The following is a 22,152-nucleotide window of genomic DNA, read 5'->3' as shown; positions in this document are numbered from 1 at the left end:
CCAATCCAATAAGGAGAAAATGCCGAAAAGGCAAAACGGGCTAAAAGCGAAGCCAAACCCAAAGCAAATGACAATGAGAAGCCCCCCGTTGCGCTCTGGCATAATTGCAAAAACTGTTTTCACAAGGCCCAACAGCAGCGCGGCACTAACAACCAAAGGAACGAACGAAAGAACGAGCCAGCCAGTCAGCCAGTCTGTTAGTCAGCCAACCTCCCCCTATCCCCTCTCAAACAATGGCACCCACCGCCACCATCCATCGACCCTCTTCGGCTCCAAGGTAAGAAAACACAGGAGAACAACAACAACAAACGTATCGAACTTGAGCCTAGAAACACTTACCAAAATGATTGTGCACATAGCGAATCAATAGTGCTCCAAATAAACGATTGTCTATGCGAAAGTCATATCAAATAGGACATAGATCACATTTTCGAAAATTTTTGAAGCTCACAATAATCGAAGCTGGCTCGATCATATGAATTACAATTGCTCTGTAATTGTACAAACTATTTGAAGTTAGTTTTGTTTATATTAAAGCTGCCACTTAAGGGAAAAGAAGAAGCTGCCTGCCAATTAGTAGTTGACTGAAGAAGGGTATCAAACATTTTCATAGGGACTAATTTCATTTTATTATTGAGCCATTGTTTTGCTTTGGCAATTAAAATCTGGGATTTGGTGCCATTTTGTGGGTGTGGTCCTTTGGACATTTTATGGGACCGCGTGGCCTGTAAACAATTTACAGAAATTTTACAATCAAAAATCGCAGCTGTTGTCCCTATCTCACTCTGCATCCCCCCTCACCAGTTCTCTCTCACTCTCTCCCTCTTTCTCTTTGTTTATTTATGCCTGTGAGCGGGTGGGTGTTATTATGAAAATGAAATTAGTTTTGTCATAAAATATTCATTAGCCCAACTCTCCCTGCCCTTTTGAGGACAGACTCACTTCCTTTCTCGCTCTCTCTCTCTCTCTCTCTCTCTCTCTTTGGTGCTCTAAAGTATGTCTGTCTCTTTCCATTTGCCGCCAGTGTGTAATTTGCATTAATTGAATTGTTTGTTAAATTGGAAAATTTTCAATTCTTATAAATTCTGCTTAGTTTTACCCACACAACCAATAACCATAACAAGATGCAATAGTCATAATAATAAAATGAATTAAATATGTTTACAACAACTGAAAAATAAATGACCAAATGTATGCTATATACAAACATACATATATTTACATATACATATACGCGTTTATAGAGTATATTCATATTGAAATTTTGCATTTAAATCGAAATTCATTTTACGTTTTCTTTTCTTTTCCTTTCTCATTGCAGGTAAGCAACTTGTTTGGGGCTTCAATTTGATATTTGAATTGTAAGTGAATACCTAAGAGTTTTTTTTTTTTTGTTGCCTTTTGATTGACAAGTGAAGACATACAGATGCATGTAAGGAAACTATTGTTAGGATTGCGAACAAGGAGCAGGAGAAATGACTTTGGAATCTATCAAATTGCATAATAATTTATCCAACTAGATTGACATTTGGACAGATTTAACCAATTAATTGATTAAATTTCTAAACCTTTGAACTGAAATATGCAAGTGTGTATTGTGAGAGGAGTTGGGTTTCTTTCGTTAGCTAACTAACTACACACATACATAGATGTACTTTTGTATGTATGTACCCAAGATTTGCAACTAACTTAAATTTGGCTAGCAACCATTTGCATCTACCCTGATTCCTTTTTGGCTTGATTCCCATTGTTTGGGAGTGCCAAGTTTCAAATTACACGCCTCGTCTATCATTGTGTAAAGGAGGTGAAGAAGAAGGGGACAAAGGAGTAGGAGTGGGAGTAGAAGTAGGTAGAAGGAGATGGTGATGGGATGGTCTTAAAGAAAGGGAGGCAAAACTTTGGGAAAAATAAATAAAATATAAAGCAAACTGAAGCGTAACACTTTACCGGCGACATGTTCAATCTGTCTAAACCTCGTTTCCAACCGCCTTCGATTATTCTTCATCGTATCGGCCTGTAGGTCTGCTATACGTATGTACACATCTATATGTACATATGTATGTATGTATGTATATTCCCTTTCCCTGTCTCATTTATCGGCAATAATTCTCAACTGTCCATTTATGTCTTCATTTTGCTCTCTCCTTCTTGCTCGCTCTCTCACTTTTGTTCGTTGCTATCTTAATGCTTGTGTCTCGCTCTATCTCTATTTAATATTGAAGAGAATCATAACTGGTAAAGCTTGTCCCATAGACCGTAAAAGATACAATTCATAAAAACTTCGAGACCAAATCGAGACAAAGGAAAAACGAACGAAAACGTTTTATAGATAACTAAAGCAAAACGAAGGCGATGACGATGACGATGAGGAAAGCAAAAATCAACGCAAAGAAAACTTTTTCTTTTCTTGTGTATCTTTGTCGTGTGCGTGTGTGTGTGTGTGTATGCTGGTATTAGTGTGTGTTGTTTGGATTTTGTTTCAGATGGCATAAATTAGATACGTGTTCAGGACACCACACGCACACACACACACGCACACACACATACACTGCCACATTCACATTCACACAATCCTTCTGGCCTCTAAGGACTCAGATTAGATGTTGGTCGTCCTTTTCACTCTTCACTTCCTTCCTTCTGATAAAAGATAAATCATAATCATAAGCTGACTGAATTTTATTGGCCCTTTTTCTTTGTCTTCTTTGTCAGTTTAAAGAGACACAGATTCTCCACCCCTCCCTCCACCATCACCATCAAACATATGTTCTCCATGTATGTATATAGTCGTACTCTATATCTATACATAACCTATACTCATTTTGCTTTCAGGCTTTTTGTGGTACTTGCTTTTTTGTTTGATTAATTTCAAGTTGAGTGTAAACTGCACAAAAATTCTGAAGAGAGCAAGAGCACCGAAATGAAAATTTTTTTCAATTGCAATGTAAACTTCTCAAAATATGAAATGTGATGATGAACTGAGAGAAAGAGAAAACAGAATAAGCGAATGAATGGGTCGAGAAATAGTGCGTCAATTTCATAAGGAGTTGTTAAATATTTTTATAAGCAGCTGCTAAACTGACCAAAAACTTAGAAATCAAGTTCGACCTATGATCTTTGAAGGCAATTAACGTTCAACAGACCTTTGCAGGAGATGTGGTCCACAGGATCCATCCTGTGGTAATGATCGTCCTTTTAGTTTTAATTTTTCCTCTTTATGTATGGCTAATGCTTTCTATATCCTGCGCTGTGTTGCCATTTCCTCATCTTCATTTCGGTTCCAGCTTCCTGCTGCGGCTGCGGCTGCGGATGATGATGATGAAGGTTTCAATTAGCGTAGCGCCATTTTCATTAAATTACCAGTGACACTGGCGCCGCCCCCCCACCCTCCACCACCTACGTTCCGTCTTTTCATTCAGTTCATGTACAACTTTATATATATTTTTTCGCTATTTTCTACTTTTGGACGTCGACACAAAATGTCGGTCACTTGCGGTTTAAGAGCGCAACCAGGCAACAACCACTGCTGGTTGCTGCGAACAATCCTCCGCGTTCCTTTGCTAAGTGTGCCCAATTTGAGAATGCTGCAAATAGCCAGGAAAATTACCTCATGCGCATTTTCTTATTACAGAAAAATGTGCATAAGAAAATGGACGTAATGAAAAAGCGTACTCATCGTGGCAAGGGCAGAACAGAGCAGAGCAGAGCAGAGTAGAAGGAAACAACGACAACGACTCTAAAAGAACTGAACACTGACTAAGCCAAAGGGACACGGAGGGTAGCGGTGGGTTATGCTAAATGGCGCCATGGCGAAGAGTCGCAGCTGGAATACCTCTTAAGAATTTATGATGAATTGCAAATTTCACCTTAATAAATTGAAATTAGTTAAGGCAATCAAAGGGACTAAAAGGATTTTCTTTTAGCACTTTTGTTGAAACGGCTCTGCAAAATGTGGCATACCCTAATAATCAGAAGGGGTTGGTAGATGCATTTAAGAAGTTTTTCAGGCTGAAATCAACCATAACTCTCCATAATATCCATTTAAATCTGTAGCTGATTTCACATTTACTTTATTGAGGACTTGGGAAATTTGTTTTTGATTTCAAGATAATTTCTGATTTTCATTTTTAAATTGAATGGCTTAAGGCAAAAGAAGGGAGGGGGGAAAAAAACATGTAAATTCCTTTTTAGTTTTTTTTTTTTTTTTGGTTTCATTTTTGGTTTGCTTTGTTGAACACTGATAGCATGGCAAATGCAAATTGCAAATGACGGCAAATGGAAATAGATGAAATTGAAAATGGAATGGTGGGGATGGTGGGTGGTGTGAGGTTGGTTTAAAAGAGCAGGTGCCGTTGATGGCGACGGAGAGTTGAGTGAAACGGAGGAGGTGAGACGAAAGTGCAGAGCACAGAAAATGAAAAATAATTAGCGCAATTAATGACCACGTAATTAGCGCTTCAAATCTGCACCGAGTACCGAGTACCTCGAACAAACCGACAAACTAACAATTCACCCCCCCCTCACCCATTCCCCGCACAACCCCATTGCTAACCCACAATGTGTGCAGTAGCACGTAAAGCCTTTTACCATACCAAAGACCCATCACAGTCGGCAGAGCCTTTAGCACTAATAGTTAGCTGTGGCCACGTTTGATAACTCTATCGCGGTCCAGTTTCCTCTCTCACTCTCTCGGTTTCTTTTTTTTTCCAATTTTCTGTTGTAGCCAGGATCTGCAGGACACACTAATGAATGCCGCTCGCCTGACCTGGAAATGCAACTCAGTCATGACATTTCTTCATTAAAAAGTGGACTTTTATTAGACCAAAAAAAAAAAAAAGGAAGAAAACAAAAAAACACAACCAAAATAGGGGGAGAACTATTCTATCTAGGATTCAAAAAAGAGAGCAGATACAAATTGCATGAATGAGGTGGGGGAGAAGTGAATAAAAATTAAATGCAATATGTCTGTGTGTGTGTGTGTGTGTGTCAACTCACTATTGGTAACGCCCCAAAGACCAAATATCATCACCGAGATACGTATAAAACTTGCCTCCAACTTATAAACAACTTAAAAATTCATTGTCTACACATGCTGATGCCCTCCCCCAGGGCGATGCCTAACCATTTCCGATCCCCGCATCATACCACTCACACCATTCGCATTCCTTTTACTCCTGGCCAGAAGGTCCTTGGAAATGAAAATCGAGGAAAAGCAAGAGAGAAAATGGATGAAGAAGAGGGAGAAAAAAACTGTCATCATGTGGACGGGAATCAATCTAAAGTCATTTTATAACCCGAAAAGTCATAAATCTAACTTTAATGTTTTCAACGTGACTGCGGCAACGGAGCCACGCCCACGCCCACACCCATACACCGATGTTCGCCCACGAGCAAGTCTAAGCTCAAGCTCAAGTCCTACCCACTCGTCAACATGTGTAACAATGTCTATACCGTATATAGGTGCGAGTGAGAAGAACATATACAAGAAGACAAGGATGGCGAGATGGAGGGAGAAGAGGGACGTAGAGACCGGGATATGGCACGGTACGGGCAGAATTCCTCCGGCATTTGAAATTGGAAAAGTAAAACAAGCAAATGAATGTATTTCCGTTTGGGATTTTTCACTTTCCGGCCAAAAGTGTTTCGGGGCGTGGCTGAACAACCAAGCAACCAACGAACCAACCAACCAGCCAACCAGTCGGGCAGTCATCCATCCCACCAGCCATTCGAGATAAATGACGAAAAGCTTAAAGAAAACTTCAAGTGTGGAAGTATGACCAAAGAAATAGATAGAAAAATTTATTAAATAGCCCACACATACACACACACACACACACACACTTGCACACAAAACTACTTTTTCTTTTTTGTCGGAGCGTTGAACAAAAGGTCGCTCAGCTTCTCAACTCCAAACCCTGCGTGTACGTGCAGTCAACAATCATAGGAGTCAAAGGGTGGTGGCATGTGGAGCCAACTGGACAACGGGACAACTGGACAACATGGCCATATGTGTGAGAGCATTAATTAAGTAAAGGATGAGGGAAAAATCGTGTGCGTAGCGAATTGTGTGTGTGAATTGGTCAAGAAAATTGTTGCTCATAAAGTATAAAAACAAAATTCCATGCCATTCCAAAAAAAAAAAAAACATAAAAACGAATACGCAACGTGTCCGGTTAAAGTCCAAGTTGAGTTCACAAAATTAAGAATTTTAACATTCATTGACTCCAAGGAAAATGAAAGAGTCGCCCTCGCCCCTACTTATCAACCAAATTAAAGTAGTGTTGGATGTTTTCCAGAGCGATAGATCATCATGTAGATGCTTTAGTTTTTATTTTTGGGTTTGGTTTGGAATGATTGAATTCTGCAGTTAGATTTCAGTATAAATGATGCTACATCTGGTGCACAAAAATGTCGTAGAAAATTCATGCAGATTTTTAGCTGCAGCTGTCACATTATACCGGCAACGATTCGCATTTTGTTGGATTGTTGGAACGATTGCCGATTGCGAATGCAGAGCCATGCACTTTTCCATTCCAGCAGCCAAATCACAAAAATTGAATAATATGCCACATTTGCGCTTGGCTCAAATCAATTTCATTTCTTATTTAACATTTTGATTAATGCAGAACGTTGACTACAACCTGGATAGCTGATGGAGGTGAGATGGGTGGTGAAACGTTGCCCCAGCATCAAGGTGCACACAATATGCAAAGTGAACATACTGTCAAACAGTTGAGGAGAGGAGAGAAGTAGAAGAAGAAGACACAAATGGAAAGCGACAAAGAGAGAGGGAAAAAGTGAGAAAACTGCAGATGGAGATGGATGTGGTTTGACTCTTACAATGGCGGCCACTTGACACGTGCTTAAGCACACATTCTCACAGCACTCTGTGGGAATGGATGGCTTTTTGCTGCTGCTGCTGCTGGTCCTCCTCCCACTCTTAATCCCACCACTCTCTCCCGCTTGTGATGTTGTAGCCAAATGTTGTCAAATAATATTTACCAGGGAACACTTGTAAGTGCATGTCGGACAGCTTAAATTGCAATTTTCTCTACCATAGTTAAAATGCAATTTTTTGGCTTATTTCGTTCACTTTTCCGCCAGATGTGTAAAATTCTAGTTGAGCGTTGCTAATATTGAATGCAATTTCACAACATATTCTGGCCCTCACGTCGGGCGTCAAGAAAAAATCAATGTACTTACAATACTTTGGTTCTATTATAGTTTAAACTGGCTTGAATCTTGTTTAAGAACAAAACTCTTTCTGGAGTAGATGATAAGAAGCCAAGTGCCTTATCCTGGTTAAGCTAATCTCTCGATGTGTTTTGCGTTTTCCTCTCCAAACGCTTCAACTAGGATCAATAAGCCACTTCTTCTTAAAAGATGATTTGCTTGAACGGACTCATTGAAAAGCGTTTTTGAAATCCATAATGCAGAGTTTGGTAAAAAAGTAAAGATTTCGGTGTATATAAGGAAAGAAACATTTAAAGAGCCTTCCACGTTAATTTTTTTTTCCTTTTCTTGGTTTTGGCTGAATCACCCAGATCAAAAAAGGAAGTCTCAATTATAGCGTCTTCAGGCTGAATAGATATGCCACTTGGCAAACAAAATATTTTAGTCTTGTGTCTACCTGCACACATACATATGTACATACATAGGCATGGTATTTATACATATATATATTCTGATGGTTAAGTGGTAGTGGGATTGCATTGCGCGCTAATTAAAATCCAAGATGCAACTTGAAGTAGGTGCCACATGGCTTGGATGGGTTTTTGGGGGAGATTGGGTGGTTGGGTTTCGGATGTTAAGCTTTTTGACTCGCCACTTATTAACTTGCCAGCAATTATGGCAGAAAATGCAGCGGAAGGAAGACCAAGAACAAGACGAAGATTATGAGGATGATGATGATGATGCTAGTGTTGGAGAGGGAACGGGAAGAAATTGCTGAGTGAGATTCTCTTTTAGCTTTTCCTTAGCTTTCTACTATACTTTTTTTTTCTTGTTTTTTTTTTTTTTTTTTGTAAGTCGAGTTGAGTTCAGGTCGTTGGACGTTATGGTCTGGGATTTCCTTTAGCCTGGTTTTTCCTATGCCTTATATACTTTTTAACTTCTCCTAAAGTGTTGTGAGTATTTCCCGATGCTTTTTCTGTAATTGCTCCGAGATAGACAGAGACAGGCAGAAAGAGAGAAAGAGATGGAGAGGGAGACTATAAAGAGAAAGGCAGCACAGAGGAAGTCATCCCACATGTGTAACTGTCAGTCCTAGTGCCTTTTTGCTCCTCTATATCCATCTCTGTTTCTTTCATACTCTCAATGGGTGTGTAAGGAAGGGGCAAAAAGTGTGTGTGTATGCTCTTAATAGGTAACAAGTTGCAGACAACGTCCTGCCGACTGCCTCCCTCTTAAGATACTGCCTGCTCACTGACTGCCATTATCTCCATCAGCACGCGTAAACTTCGTTTGCACCAAAAAACTGTAAAAAAACACAACACAAAATAGAGATGGTAAAGAGGCTTCTAGACTAGGAACATGAAATAGTCACACACACACACACACACTGAAAAAGTGTGTGTAGTCTTGTGTAGAGTGGAATAGCGTCTATGGCAGTGCATCATTCTCCATTCGCTTTCTGCTCTGGCTTCTGCCCATGCTCCTAGTCCTCCTGCTGATACTTCTGCTCCCCAAATGGAACGGAACAAGAAGTCATTTCGTTTAAGCTCAGCGGAGGCACTTTTCTTGCACATTTGAACTCGATGCGCTTGCAGGCGAAGCCAACTCAGTTCCAGCACAGTGGGACGAGTCAAGTCTCCAAGAAAAAATTAAGTATTATTTAGTTAAGAGAATTTTAGATGTTGAAATCTGTTAGTCCTTAAAGAGTTTTTTCCTCATTGAAATTTCATTTCGATGATCTTTCTGCCAGGCGCGAAGTCAAACATTTTTCTGCAAGAAAAAACATTTAAAAAATATTACCTTCTACTAAATTTTTATTACGTATTTTAATGTGGATACAAGTTTTGGCTGATGGTAATTAAAAGATTAATCCACAAACTATGAGTCCTGCAACGAGAGTTGCAGATTTAAGATTGTTCCTCAGGATAAGGCCGGTAAAATGTGAGGAGCTTTGAGGCCCTCTTAAGTATGCTACATTTAAACACATTGCTTACATCAATGATTAAATAAAGTCAAGTTAATATAAAAAGTTAATTTATTGGCTGCTTATTGTATACTTTGGGGGCAAAAGTTCTGAGTCTGATCTTGAACAATCTATTTAAAAGGACATACTACTAATTGAAGTCCTGCGCCAATCACTTTAACAAGGAAACACGCAGTTTAGTTAAGTCAAATTTAAGGCATATTATTGAAGTATTCCAAATTCATTCCCCTCGTTTTTCATATAGCCCGCTGATAGCTTACAAAAGAATTATCTCACAGTCTCTTACGTAAGGAATGTCGAAATCAGGAAATCTTAATCGATGTCGACTTTTGAAGGCTTCTTTAAGTGTATTGTCAGTTTATGTATTTTTCGTTGATTTTCATTTCTTTAGAGTATTTCGTGCGGCTTAGTTATTTATTTGTTATGTATATAACATATATTTACCTACTTAACCAAGCCACGCCCACACCTACACGGTTTGCCCATCTTCTGTCATCCACTATGTATAGTACTTACTTATATTTGCTACGTTTCATTTCATTTTCTGGCCGAATCCGGAGGAGCAATTCAAATGGGAATTTACAATTTTTGCACCAGAAAGCGAGTTCCCAGTCCCCACCGACCGAATCCACGACCATCTAGCCGCCCTTCTTGAACCTTCCTGCCCAGGCTGTTTGCTTGTTTCTTGCATAAAATGAAATTGTATTGCATTTTCCGGCAAGCATCCACCCGGCCTCCCCTGCCGACCCTTAACCATCATCTCACCGCACTACTTCGTATACTCCATCACACTCTTGCATTTGGGGAAACTTTTTTCTCTTTTTGGGCTGCTTTATGGAGCTGGACACATACATACATATAGAGCGGCAGCAGAGGAGCAGCAGCAGCAACAGTAGCAAGTGGAAAATGCGATATGAAGGAAGAGGGACGGAGGTAGAGAGAGAGAGGTTGTTGGTTGGAAAGGAAAGAGGAAAAATTTCACGCTGGCTCAGCAGCTACTCTCCAGTTTGGCTATCTTGGGCTTTTGCTTTTTATGTCAGTTTCATGCCTTACATTTTTCCCATCTCCACTCACCTCCGCTTCACCATCCCGACCTCCATCTCCTCCGACACCCAGTTCTCGAGTCCCCGCGGCAACAACAGAAAAAAAGGCGAAACATACAACTACAATAGAAAATCGCAAGTCGTATTTTTAGAGCAACATGAAAATTTATGATGCATTTTTTGCCACGTCCTCAATTTCCTAGCCGCCTCTTTTCTCTATTCAACTAAACTCGTCCTTGTCGGCTGAGTCCTGTTCAGCTATCCAATCCACTTCTGTCCCCCAAACCCCACCCAACACCCACCAAGACTTTCGAATCAGTGCAACAAAACTTAAACAAAATTGTATATAATTGTAATGGAATTTATATTAGATTTTTAGCAGACAAAAAGCAGGACAACAATCAAAAAAAAAAAAAAAAAGGAATAGAATGAAAAACGAAAAGCTAATGTCATATGATTTATTTCGATTACTTAAGCGCTGGCTCCTTTCGCTCTCCCTCTCTCGTCCTACTGAGCAAACAATCATAAATAGGAAAACTAAGCACTAAGCACAAACTTAAATAGAAACCCAAGAGAAGCATAACAACAGAAACCACTGGGCAAATAAAAACTGACTGCAATAAATTGATGATTGCCGCAAAAAGAAATTAAAGAAATCCACTCAAATTAGGGTGACAGAAGCAAAAAAGGACATATTATCTCTTTGAACGTCAACTTAACAGATACCCTAAAAGGAAGCATTTAGTCTATCAATTAGATCGAATATAGAAATCGCTTCAAAACATGATAAATTTTTCACAGCGATCTACGATTTCATTTGGAATAAACTTCGAATTTCGAAGTACGAAACCGAAAACTCTTGTTGCGTTTTCACATTTAACCTTTAGCTATATAAGACTAGAAGTTATAGAAATCGATCTATACCTACTTTAACGAATGTCTTATTCTTTTGCATGATGAAGAACACACACAATTTGTTTTAAAGAGTCATTCTATGTATATATCTCGGACTACCATTTAAGTTTGGCAGAACTAAAGAATGAATTTATTAAAAGGATCTAAATGAGTTTGCATTATTTGAAATGCCAGTAGAGTTTCATTCTTAGTAGAGTAATTGAAATATGAATTCCATATAACTAAATTGCTGAAATGAAAGTTTCTCGTTATTTGTGTGTGTGTGTGTGTGTGTGCTTGAAGTAAATCAGTAAATCGGTAGCAATATCATAGTTTTATTATCACATAATACTATTTGCAGTCCATTTGGGCTAAACATTTCACACGCTTTTTATGTGCCACATAAAAATGTTTGTTTTCTAACCCAAAAAATAAAATAATAAAAAACATAGAAGGAAAATCAAAGAACACAACACAAAAAGGTGTCCTTTGGCCTACTCTCTGGCCGTCTGATGAGCCTGATGATAAGGCGAGGCTGTTTGGCCATAACTTTTCTTCTTTGAAATGAAATCTAAAATTCATTACGCATTTTATGCGTACCAGATGAGCTAGAGAGACACACAGAGATAGAGAAAGAGACATCGAGGCGAGAGAGAAGGAATTCACGTAATGAGGCGCGTGAGGCGTGCTTCTTCACAACGTCTTCTGTTAGTCCTCTTGGTCCTTTGGCAAATGGCATTTATGTCCCTGTGGAGAACGACACGCACAACGCGAAGACAGCAACGCCTTTTGCCGCAATTTACCCGCCGGAATTGTAAGCCAACTCACCCGGTCGCTTCTTTGGCATTGCGTTTACTGCTGCTGCTGTTGCTGCTGCTACTCCTGGGGAATAAGATGAATTACATGCCTCTCCAGAAGCAGCAGCAGGATCTGGCAGGCCACTTGATTCAGCGACATGCAAAACCAGCCAGCCAGTCGGTGCCCCGTTGGTACCCCGTACAGCAGCAGGAGAATGAAACTAAATCCCTAAGCAAATAGTTTAGCCCGCCTGCTGTTTAAATACAGTGACACAAAGCAAGTTAAATAAAGTACTAAGTCCAAAAACTATCTAACACACATTCGATGAAATAATTCGAACTTAAAATCAATGCATTGACGTTTTTTAGTTTCTGTATGATTCAAATGCTAAGCCTCTTTGATCTTATTTAAGCAATTGTTTTCAATTGGACACATTATATATATCCATTTTCAATAGACTTGAACCCACTGTGCGGGCGGCCGAATTAAAAAAGAGAAATCAACCGCACGGAAATCATGTCTACGCATCATTCTTTGTGAGCTTGGGCTATTACTTTACTACCAACAAGCGACAGGAGGAGCACGAGCCGCAGGAGAGATAGGCATTTCCTCCCTTCATCTGTCCCACCATCGCCGCCACCATCACCACCTCCTCTGTGGCAGTGGTCTTGCAACAATTCTAGTTGTATTGTATTTCAGTTTGGTGTGTGTGATTTTTGCGTGGCTGTGTGGAAATGTGTGATAAGCAGTTTTCCGCTTGGGAATAGAAAAGAGAAGAAGACATCGGTCCCACTTTCTCTTCCGACTGGACTGGACCGAATGGCTAGGCTTTTCTTTTTATTTCTTATGTGTGTGTGTGTGTGTGTGTGGGTTTGTGGTGTTCCTTTTCATTGGCGTCACTGAGGCGGATGTGCGGAAGCTGTGGCTACTAATGCAAATATAATGGCAAATGTTTCGGAAATATTACAAAAGATAAAAATTGATAAAGGCCTACAAACTATTTTTATTATTCACTCTATGCGTTGGTATATAAGTATGTGTATTCCTGTATGTGTCTGTGTGTGTGCGTTGCGTTGCGTGTGTGGGAAAACTATTTCTATTTGTGTGCAAAGCTTTTTGGTCAAAGTATTTCAATCATTTGTCGGGTGATTTTCATTTTCCATCTTAACTCTTTTCCTTTTGCACAATTTATCGGCTCAATTAATGTAACATTTATTTGGCTCACTGGCGATGGCAATGGCGACGACGGCAACGACACATTTGTCAGACCTTGTCTAGAGTCTTGCACTTGAACCGAACGCCATTAAATGCCGCCTTCCCTTTCCCCTCCCCTGCCACCATACCCATTTCTCACTACAATCAGTTTTCGTATACCACGAAAAGAAAAAACTTAACTATTCAAACAGCAGTTGAGCATAATTTTTCATTCAGGGTCGTTGGCTTCAGCCAAACAGAGAAACACAGAGTGAGAGAGAGAAAGCGACATTGCGGCTTCTTTTTATTATCTGCAGAACTCTCTTCCTCCTGACCTCCTGATCTCCCCGCACTCTTCGTCCCCACCTCACTCTTCCCCTTTTTGACCATAGTGCAAACATAATTTTTCTTGCTTCCTAATGCCCTCAGATAAACGCAGACAAGAGCCAAAAAAAAAAAAAAAAAACCCAAAACGAACAAGTAAAAACCGAATGGCAAAAAGAAAAAGCTGAAGAGAAAAACGCCGAAAAACCAAAAAAGCTGGTGCAAAAAGTTCTTTAACCCCATGTTGGCCCCGCCTGCTCTAACTAACTGCTAACTCTTGTAACCCCTAGAACCCCCACATGCCAACCGCAGTGGCTTCACTATACTAGGACCACCTTGCTCTTGCCCCGGCAAGCACACCGAACACCCGTCATCATATTATTTTCAACATTTATTTGCCATGCGTAAATAGAACAGGCAGAAAAAAAAAAGGAAAATTCGGTTGGAAAATGGGCAAAAATTCTCTTCAATTTTCAAAGGGAAAAGTGGCAAAAGCTTCTCGTTTCTCCTCCAACGAATTTAAACTGCAGCCCGTTCACTCTCAAAATAATAAATGCAAAACTGCATTTTAGGTAAACATAGAAATGGCCTAAAGAGAGCTGAACAGAGACAGAGGACTAGACGGAGAAGTAGAGTGAGAGAGGGGAGTGGGATTGGCTAAAGGGTTTGCTGTGTGTGTGTGTGTGTGCATGTCCTGGCTACCGCCCAATTGACGTAAATCGTGCGCAAGAGATTTTTTTCGACTCTTTTCCATCTTTATTTTTATTATTTCTTTTTTTTTGTTGGCTACCAAATTGACTGCGCGGCGTTGGCGTCTAAAAACGTGCAAAAAGGTCAGCAAACTTACCATATATTCAAATGCATACATATATATGTATATACACATATATTCAAATGTATATAGGTGAGAAATAATGCTTACTAAACAGTGCCGGATTAGCCAAGTAGCAGGAGGAGCAGCAAAGGCCTATAGGAAATCAAAAGCCTGTAGTTGACGATTTTCAAAGTTTAGGTCTTCTTTTTGCATTAGGCAGGCAAATTCGAACATTTTGGCCACTTTAAAGCTTCAAAGTGTGTGACACTATTTGGAAATTGTTTAATGTAGTTAAATTTTATTTGAAAACTTTTTCAAATTGGAAAAGAACCGAAATTTTTGATCAAAAATGTATTCAAAACGTTCTACAACTTGGTTAGAACGAGCTTCTTCTTTTTGGTACCAAAATTTCATTTGATTCCTTAGCTTGTGTTAACAAAGGAAATGCAAAAGGTGCAACACTGGCTAAGTCCGCCACTGCAACCAAAGAAAGGCAGTTTTCGAATAACTAAAAGAAATTGGCAAACTATGTAAAGTTCGAGTTGGTTTTCTAAGAGTATAAGTAACTCGAAAGACCTGAACGATTTGTCTCACCGAATTTTTGAACTTAACAATGGTTATATCCTTTATATGGAGCTAAAGTTTTCAATATAAAGAAACTAGAAATCACTCAACTTATATTCACTCTGAAACGTTTGATTTTCTCAAAATCATTTTACCTTTGCTTTTTATAAAAGTTTTCAATAGTTTACTTAAACATTGTTTGTCAGCAAAACATTCACAATACACTTTCATCCATAGGACTAACAAGTCGACTAAATTTTTAGATTGAAACACGAAAATTCCATAGCGAAAAATACATTTTGGTTTTCAAATTCTTAACAGATCTTCAACATTTGCTGAAAGACTCTATAAAACTTGATTTCCAAGGTAAGCAATGTAATACAAATTGCGGATAATTATAGATTACGCCTTTCTCCGTCTCTCCCTATTGCTCAGCATGGATCATCAGCCGGCAGATTCCGTTAAAGGTGATTGGGATTCCGTTAATAGTTCAACTTCTATTTCGGCCTCCAATTCGGCAACAGATTCAAATTCGAATACCAATTGTACGCCCGTTGCGAGTACTACAACAGGGATTGCTCGTCTGCATCTTTGCCTGGGCAGTGAAGGATCAGAGCGTCATGTTAGCTTCCATGTAGGCGTTATCGATAATGAGGGCATGAATCGTCACAAATCGAAATGCTGTTGCATTTATCGCAAACCCTATGCATTCGATGAGAGTTCCTCATCTTCCGATGATGAGACTGACCATTGTTACGGTCATCCAGAAGTGAAGAAAATGAATCGTTTCAACAAGCACCAACGATGCGCTGCTGGTTGTTCATGCTGTGGTCAGAAATAAATCGAAAAACTATTTCGTTTTTGTCTAGTAAACGATGTCAACATTAAAAATAAACGATCTCACAGATTACCAGCTACAAATTACTCTCGCTTAATTATATTTGTGTTTGAGAAAGAATGAAATTTCTGAAAAATATATTGAAGAGCAAGTGAAAAAGGAAAAGAGAGCTTCCATCTGCTTTTTCATGACGTGGTCGATTATCACTCCTGCCTGGCAAGGCCACAGAAAGCCATAAAAAAATGGGTCGCCAACAACAACATCACGCCTACAAAAAAACAGCGCGCCCCCGATTTTCGTTTGCCATGCCGAGCTCCTTTCCCCCTCACCACTTATAGACAAGGGGAGCAGACTTCGTCAGGCTCTTTTTCGTCATATACCCGTCGATCTATTGATTGATTATGCGAACTGTCTGCGCAAACTTGTAACTAGATTAATGAACTTTTGCCTGGATGCACTGCGTCATGTTGGGGCGGTTTTTGCTCTATGTTTTCTTTTCCCTTCCTTGGTTTTTTTTTTCTTTCTCTTTTTTGGTTGAATTTTTCATTTTCCTCTCTGTGTCTGTTGTCCCTGTCTGTGCTCTCACTGTGGCCCGCTATAAACTTTGAACTTTCGTTGAGAAAAATTCGAGCAAAAGCCAAGTTATGCAATCCATGTGCATGGCACCAATTTGCAAGCTACCAACCTACAAGTTCCCCCCCCCACCCAAAAAAAAGGAGCGAAAAACTGAATTTGTTTTTAAATGGAGCGCAACATTTCCTATTTTCTTTTTTGTTTTTTCGTTTCCCTCGTTTTTGCTTTTGAATTGAACCCTTTTGAGGGGTGAAGCTAGCGAAGAGGGGATGGCTCCTTGCTGTGGCATTAAACCACATATATACACGCATCTACATATGTGTGTGTTTGTGTGTGTTCCGTTAGTCCTTTTTATGAGGTCTCCGCGGCCCCTACAAACCGCATTTGAAGTGCCCGTTAAAAAAAAAAAATATAACAAAAAAAATATACATATATGAAATACGCTAAAACAGGCAAAAGAGTAAAAAAAAATATCATCTCTCATGATACATATTCGTACATTTGTATAAATATACATTTACAATTTGCCGCATATATAGTATATGTATGTGCCACATGTGGCAGAGTCAGAGAAAGTTGTCGAAGGGTTGGGCAGTCAGCTTGTGTGTGTTTTCGCCTTTGTTTTTGTGTTAAATTACATGTTTTTTTTTTCATTTAACTTGGTCAATGGGTTGACGTTGATTTCTTTGACTACTTTTTAGTAGAGCTGTTGTTCTTTTCACTCATATGCTCATTTGCACTTGTCTCAATTAAAACAGATAAAGAAAGGGTACAACTCATTATAGCTTTCTATCTGATCTTGACCCTTTCACTACACTTATGACCATCCATCCATGAAACAAAGTGTTTGACCAAGTGTTTGAGGTCTTTGAGGTTGAATGAACAATTAAAATAATACTAAATATTGTGGTTAAATGCGCAACACTGCAAAGACAAACTAAATATAAGCCACAATTAAAAATTCGAAACACAATGGGAAAGCCACCACCCAGACATCACAGGATAGTCAGAGGCGAAGGTGGAGGCGGAGGTGGCAAAGGGGTAAAGATGTTATGAAAAGTATTTCTGGAACATGGTCAGAAAAAGATGGTGGAGGAGAAGGTACCCAAAAGCCACCAACAGAAGGTGGAGAGCTCAAATAATGAGGCAAACCACAAAAATTGCAACAAAACAATGAATGAATGGAATGGTATGAGAGAGAATTGGAATGGGGGAAAGAGAGATGGGAAAAAAGGCAAAAATAAATGCCTGAAACCCCCTTTCTTCTAGGACCAAAACCCCTTAAACCCAAGCCGGCTGAAACCAAATTTTGTCTGCCTGTCCCATACCTTTCATTCAATCCCCCCAACCGTTCATCATGCCACATACCACATTCCTTGTCCTTGTTGTTGCTGTAAATGTGAAATGTGCCAAAGTGAATAATTTCTTTTTAATTTCCACTTAAGTGCTTTTTAAATGTTTCACAAAAGGAGTGCAACTGTGTTGGAAGCAATCGTTGGAGAATGTAGGAGTGACGAAGAAGAGGAATCGGAAGAGGCCACTGATACGCTTTGAGATAGACCGGGACAGAAGAGAAAGTGGAAAAGTCGGGCTAAAAGCAAGAACACGTCACTTTGACGCTTCTGGGTGTTAAAAAAAAAAAAGAAAGAAAAACACATCAAATAATATTACCCCTAGTGGTGGGCGGAGGGGCGTGGCATGCATTGAGTATTTCTCTCTGCCTTATTTCCCTTTTTTTTTTTCTTCTTCTTGTTTTTTTTTTTTTTTTTTTTGCTGTTGTTGTGTTGAGTGAATTGCTCTGGTTTCCGGTTTCATTTCAGCTCCACCAGCAGCTGCTCATGCTCATCTTCTCTACCACCGTCATTTCTTTTCTTTCTTTTTTTTTTTTTATATATTTTTGCTCTTCTGTCGTTTATGTAATTGACTTCATTGCCAACAATCGATTCAAGTGATGGCTCCTCTGCTCTGGGGGATGGCGTAGGTCGGTCTGGTAGAGGTAGAGGTAGAGGTAGAGGTAGATTGGGTAATGTAGGCTCATTGTCATTGTCGTTTTTATTTATGGTCTTCGAGCATCAATATGTGATATATGCAAAATGAGTCCAGTGTCGAGAAGGGAGAACCCACAGAGATTGTGAGGGGAAAGAGACATATATTCATGGGCGAAAACCAAACGAGATTTTGGAAATTGACAGCTGAGTCAGCTGAGAAATTCACATTCGGAATGATATGTAGAAGTCGCAAAAGGAAAAAAGGGATAAATGATGACTGCAAATTCCAAATGATGGATAAACCCTTAAAAGGATACTCTTCTCTCTCCCTCCCTCTTTCTCTTGCTTTTCCTTTAAAAATTGTGCAAGTGCAAAAACAAATCATAAGAGCAACTTGCCTCTCTCTCTCTCTCTCTCTCTGTTCTCTTTCCGAAAAACAAAACTTAAATGAGTTTCACTGACAAAACACAGTAATAAATGGGCCAAAATACTCCAACACTAACAGACACACACATACACACACACAGACAAGCACATGTGGTGAGGTGCCGTGGGTCATTTTAACGCTGATGTCTATGACATTATCAGCAAAATTTATTAAATGACAGACACATAAATATATAATATATTAGGCCATAAATACATGGCAAATAATACATAAAAAATGGAAAGAGAACAATTCAGCTAAGGACACCCCAAGCAGGGCGTGTATGGGTGTATGAGTCTGTGTGTGGGTTTGGAGTATGTGTAACTCATGTGGAGAGTTTGAGGGCAACAAATGCTAGCGCATACTCTGCATTTACTTTGCTTTATTTCTATCAAAATGTTCTTCATCGAGTTTAGTTTTAGGGAAGACATCATTTAAAATCTAGCAACGATCTTCTTTTGCGCTCTCGTAAAGTATTTCTTGTCGTACATGTCGTATGAGTGATATTCGTTCTGAAATGCATAGCAATTATATGCAGGCTCTTTGTTAGAGTATCAAAATAGGAGGAGTCACAAAATACATAAACTTGAATTACAATTTTAATTTGATGGTATTATTATAGTCACACGCACACACACATGCGCATGGAAACACGCCTCTTCTCGCCCTTTCATAGCTTCATATATATTATTATCATTTATGCATCATTTGGGTGTTTTTTTTTTTTTTTTTTTATTTTGGTGGCTCGTTGTCTTTTATTTATTTTATAAAAACATTCTTCTTGTCATTATCGCACACAGACATACATATATAGGAGAAGAGAAAGAGAGAGAGCAAGTAAGGGAGGCAGTAATATTGTTTTACTCTATGCCTCCCCAAAAAAAAAAAAAAAAAGTATGCAGTGCAAAATTATTGACATCTAAATTACGAGCTTTGCTCCGGCTGCAATTTGGTGGCCGCCAACAAACAAAATGATGTCAAAATACACAGCCACACAAACACACACACATACAATCCCCTCTTTTACCCACTGTCATGTGTGTGTGTGCAGTGGTGCTTATGGCTTTGTTTGCTACGTGGCCTGTTTTGGGACCTCCTGCTACGAAGCGAATCCGCAAGAAAGCAAGGAGCCTAGCCGACCGAGTCCTCCTTCCTCTCTCAAATCATTTACCGAGTCTCAGCTGTCAATAGATTGTTGACATTTTTCTTTATATTTTCATGCCTCGCACACACACACACATCCATATACACCCGCCCCACACACACACACACACACGCTTAGGTGTTGTTTTCCTTTTCTCTTTACTGTTTTTTCTTTCTTTCTCCTTTTTTTTTTTGTCTTTGTTTACTGCTTAAATCTGCCAATTTACTCGTTTACGTTTAGGCTTCTCTTCCTTGTTGATGAAGAATGGCTATGCGGAACACATTGGCGGAACACAAGGGGCGAGACCGTCATGTGTGTCTCCGTGTGTGTGGGTAAAGATGGTGCGTGTGTGTGGCAAATTAATATTTGTGTCATTTTTTCGGGTTAATAAGGCTATCTTAAGAAATGACGGGGGTGAAACGGCAGCAGAGTGGGCTTATGTGTGAAACATACTTAATTATCCTTATATTTATGAGCAGGCAACAACAACAGCAGCACCAACAACAATTTGTAGCCCAACGTGAAATGTTTAGGAAATTCTCATATATTCTCATTCCCCTTGTGTGAACACACGCCAACACGCATCATTACAACTTTTTAATGTTTCCTGGAAAACGCTTAAGATAATTATCAGACCAAGAACAACTAAAATGTCTTCCCCTCTCCAAGAAAAGAAAGTAACATTCAACGCTCTGAACAGGAAGCGTTAAAATTTAATTATAATATCACTCATACGCCATGTTCTCAAGCAAATGTTGTTGATATTAAAGAATAATGTTACTCAATGGCCATGTTTACAAATTAAGATAACACGTCGATAGAAACTAAAAGTAAAGTAAGCCCAAAAAGGCTTTTCGATAAGACATTGCGGGTTGTGAAGTGCCTAAAAGCGATCTACCAGACTCAGGTGTCTAGGCAATTGCTCTCTATTGAATAAAATAGACTTAACTATTTCTTTGTCGTGGTCAAGTCTTGTTATTTTTAATTTAAACTGTCTGCAACCAGTGTCAACCTTCTCTGTGACTCACTAAAGGGTATCTTTTTGAATGGCATGTCAAGAATCCAAACGTTTGGTGCAAAGACTTTGGCTTACCTTGAGGGGCAACTTGGCTCGGTTGGCTTCTTTTCGTGCAAGTTTTGCAAACGTTAGATAGACAGACGACGAATAAATGGATGGATGGATGGTTGGTTGGATGGACAAACCTCTCATCATCTGTCAGTGTGAATCTCTAATCTCTCTTTCTCTCTACCTTTTTGACTAGGTGTCTCATTGTCTCTCCTCTCTCTCTCTATCTCTTTCTCTCTGTTTGTGTGTGTGTTTTTGTCTTCGGCTCAGTGACTTGTCTAATCTCATTTGATGACTGGGCATAAACTCAAACTCAAACTGAAACTCTCCTTTGGCTGGCCCATTCCCTTATAAGCTACCCCCTATCCATTCATTTCCCTTTTCCCGTTTTGCAGCCACCAATTGACTTCCATCAACCGCATGACTTAATCAATCATTCGGCTTGCAAGTTGTGTAGATTGTTGTTGTTGTTGTTGTTACTCTTATTGTTTGTGCTGTTGTTTTTTCATTTATTTATTTTCAATTTGATGGCCCCTCAACATGGCTTCAGTTTCAATTAATTTCCCAGATTATGGCCAACCATGCTGGAGAAAAGTTGCTTCCTGTTCTTTTCTAGCATGAACTTTGAACTTGTCTTTTGGTCCCTTTCACATTGGTTCGGACCCATCCTGGCCTGGATAGGATAGGATAGCCTGTCCTTCTGTTTTGTGTTTTTGTGATTGAGGTGATGGTGAGGGGGGACTGACAACGGCGGCAACAACGAAGATGAAGAGTTTTGTTACACTTTTCAAACTTCAATTTGATGGCAATCGAAAGTCGTCGTCTAAGTCCTAAAATGGGCAATCTCTGAAAAGAAAAGTTTTGTGTTTTGTGTTTTGGTTTCGGTGTCGGTGGCTAGGTGGAAATTGATAGGGAAATTAGATTTTGCCTTCGATGATGGTTGCCAGAATTGAATTCGAGTGATTTTCTGTGATTTCAAATAAATTGAATATGAAATGAAAAATCATTTTCTGAGAGAAAACATTTAAAACAAATCAAAAACAACTCAAAAAGAGGAGGAGGTGGAGGAGGAAAAGAAAAAATCCCTGAGCTTTTAAGCAAACCAAAGTTCTTGACTCTTGTCTCTCTTTGCTTGTTCTCGGTCTCTATCATGGTCATGGTCTTCTTTTTGGTTCTCTATCTCTCACTCTCTTTCTCTTTCTCTTTGTCTCTCTCTGTCGCTGGCACACAGGTGCACAGATGGTTAGCGAAAAGTAAAACAACAAAAAAGGCCGCCTAAAACAGAAGCAACATCAGCAGGAAATTTACATAAAAAACTTTGTCAAGGGGTC

At 39.4% G+C, this 22,152-nt stretch overlaps 2 protein-coding genes across 4 annotated transcripts in view; both read left to right on the top strand.

The window, feature by feature from the left end:
• shakB (shaking B) overlaps positions 1-22,152 on the top strand; it is a 130,774-nt gene that overhangs the window by 19,573 nt on the left and 89,049 nt on the right. The gene's annotated exons all lie outside the window — the stretch shown is intronic.
• Positions 15,222-15,626, top strand: I-3 (Inhibitor-3). Its single transcript, XM_068300394.1, has one exon. It carries the CDS (start codon positions 15,222-15,224, stop codon positions 15,624-15,626), a length of 405 nt encoding a protein of 134 aa, XP_068156495.1.

The sequence above is a fragment of the Drosophila tropicalis genome, unplaced genomic scaffold, assembly GCF_018151085.1.
Source record: "Drosophila tropicalis isolate 14030-0801.00 unplaced genomic scaffold, ASM1815108v1 contig_158, whole genome shotgun sequence".
Taxonomy (NCBI): domain Eukaryota; kingdom Metazoa; phylum Arthropoda; class Insecta; order Diptera; family Drosophilidae; genus Drosophila; species Drosophila tropicalis.
This window is presented reverse-complemented; position numbering and strand designations above follow the sequence as displayed.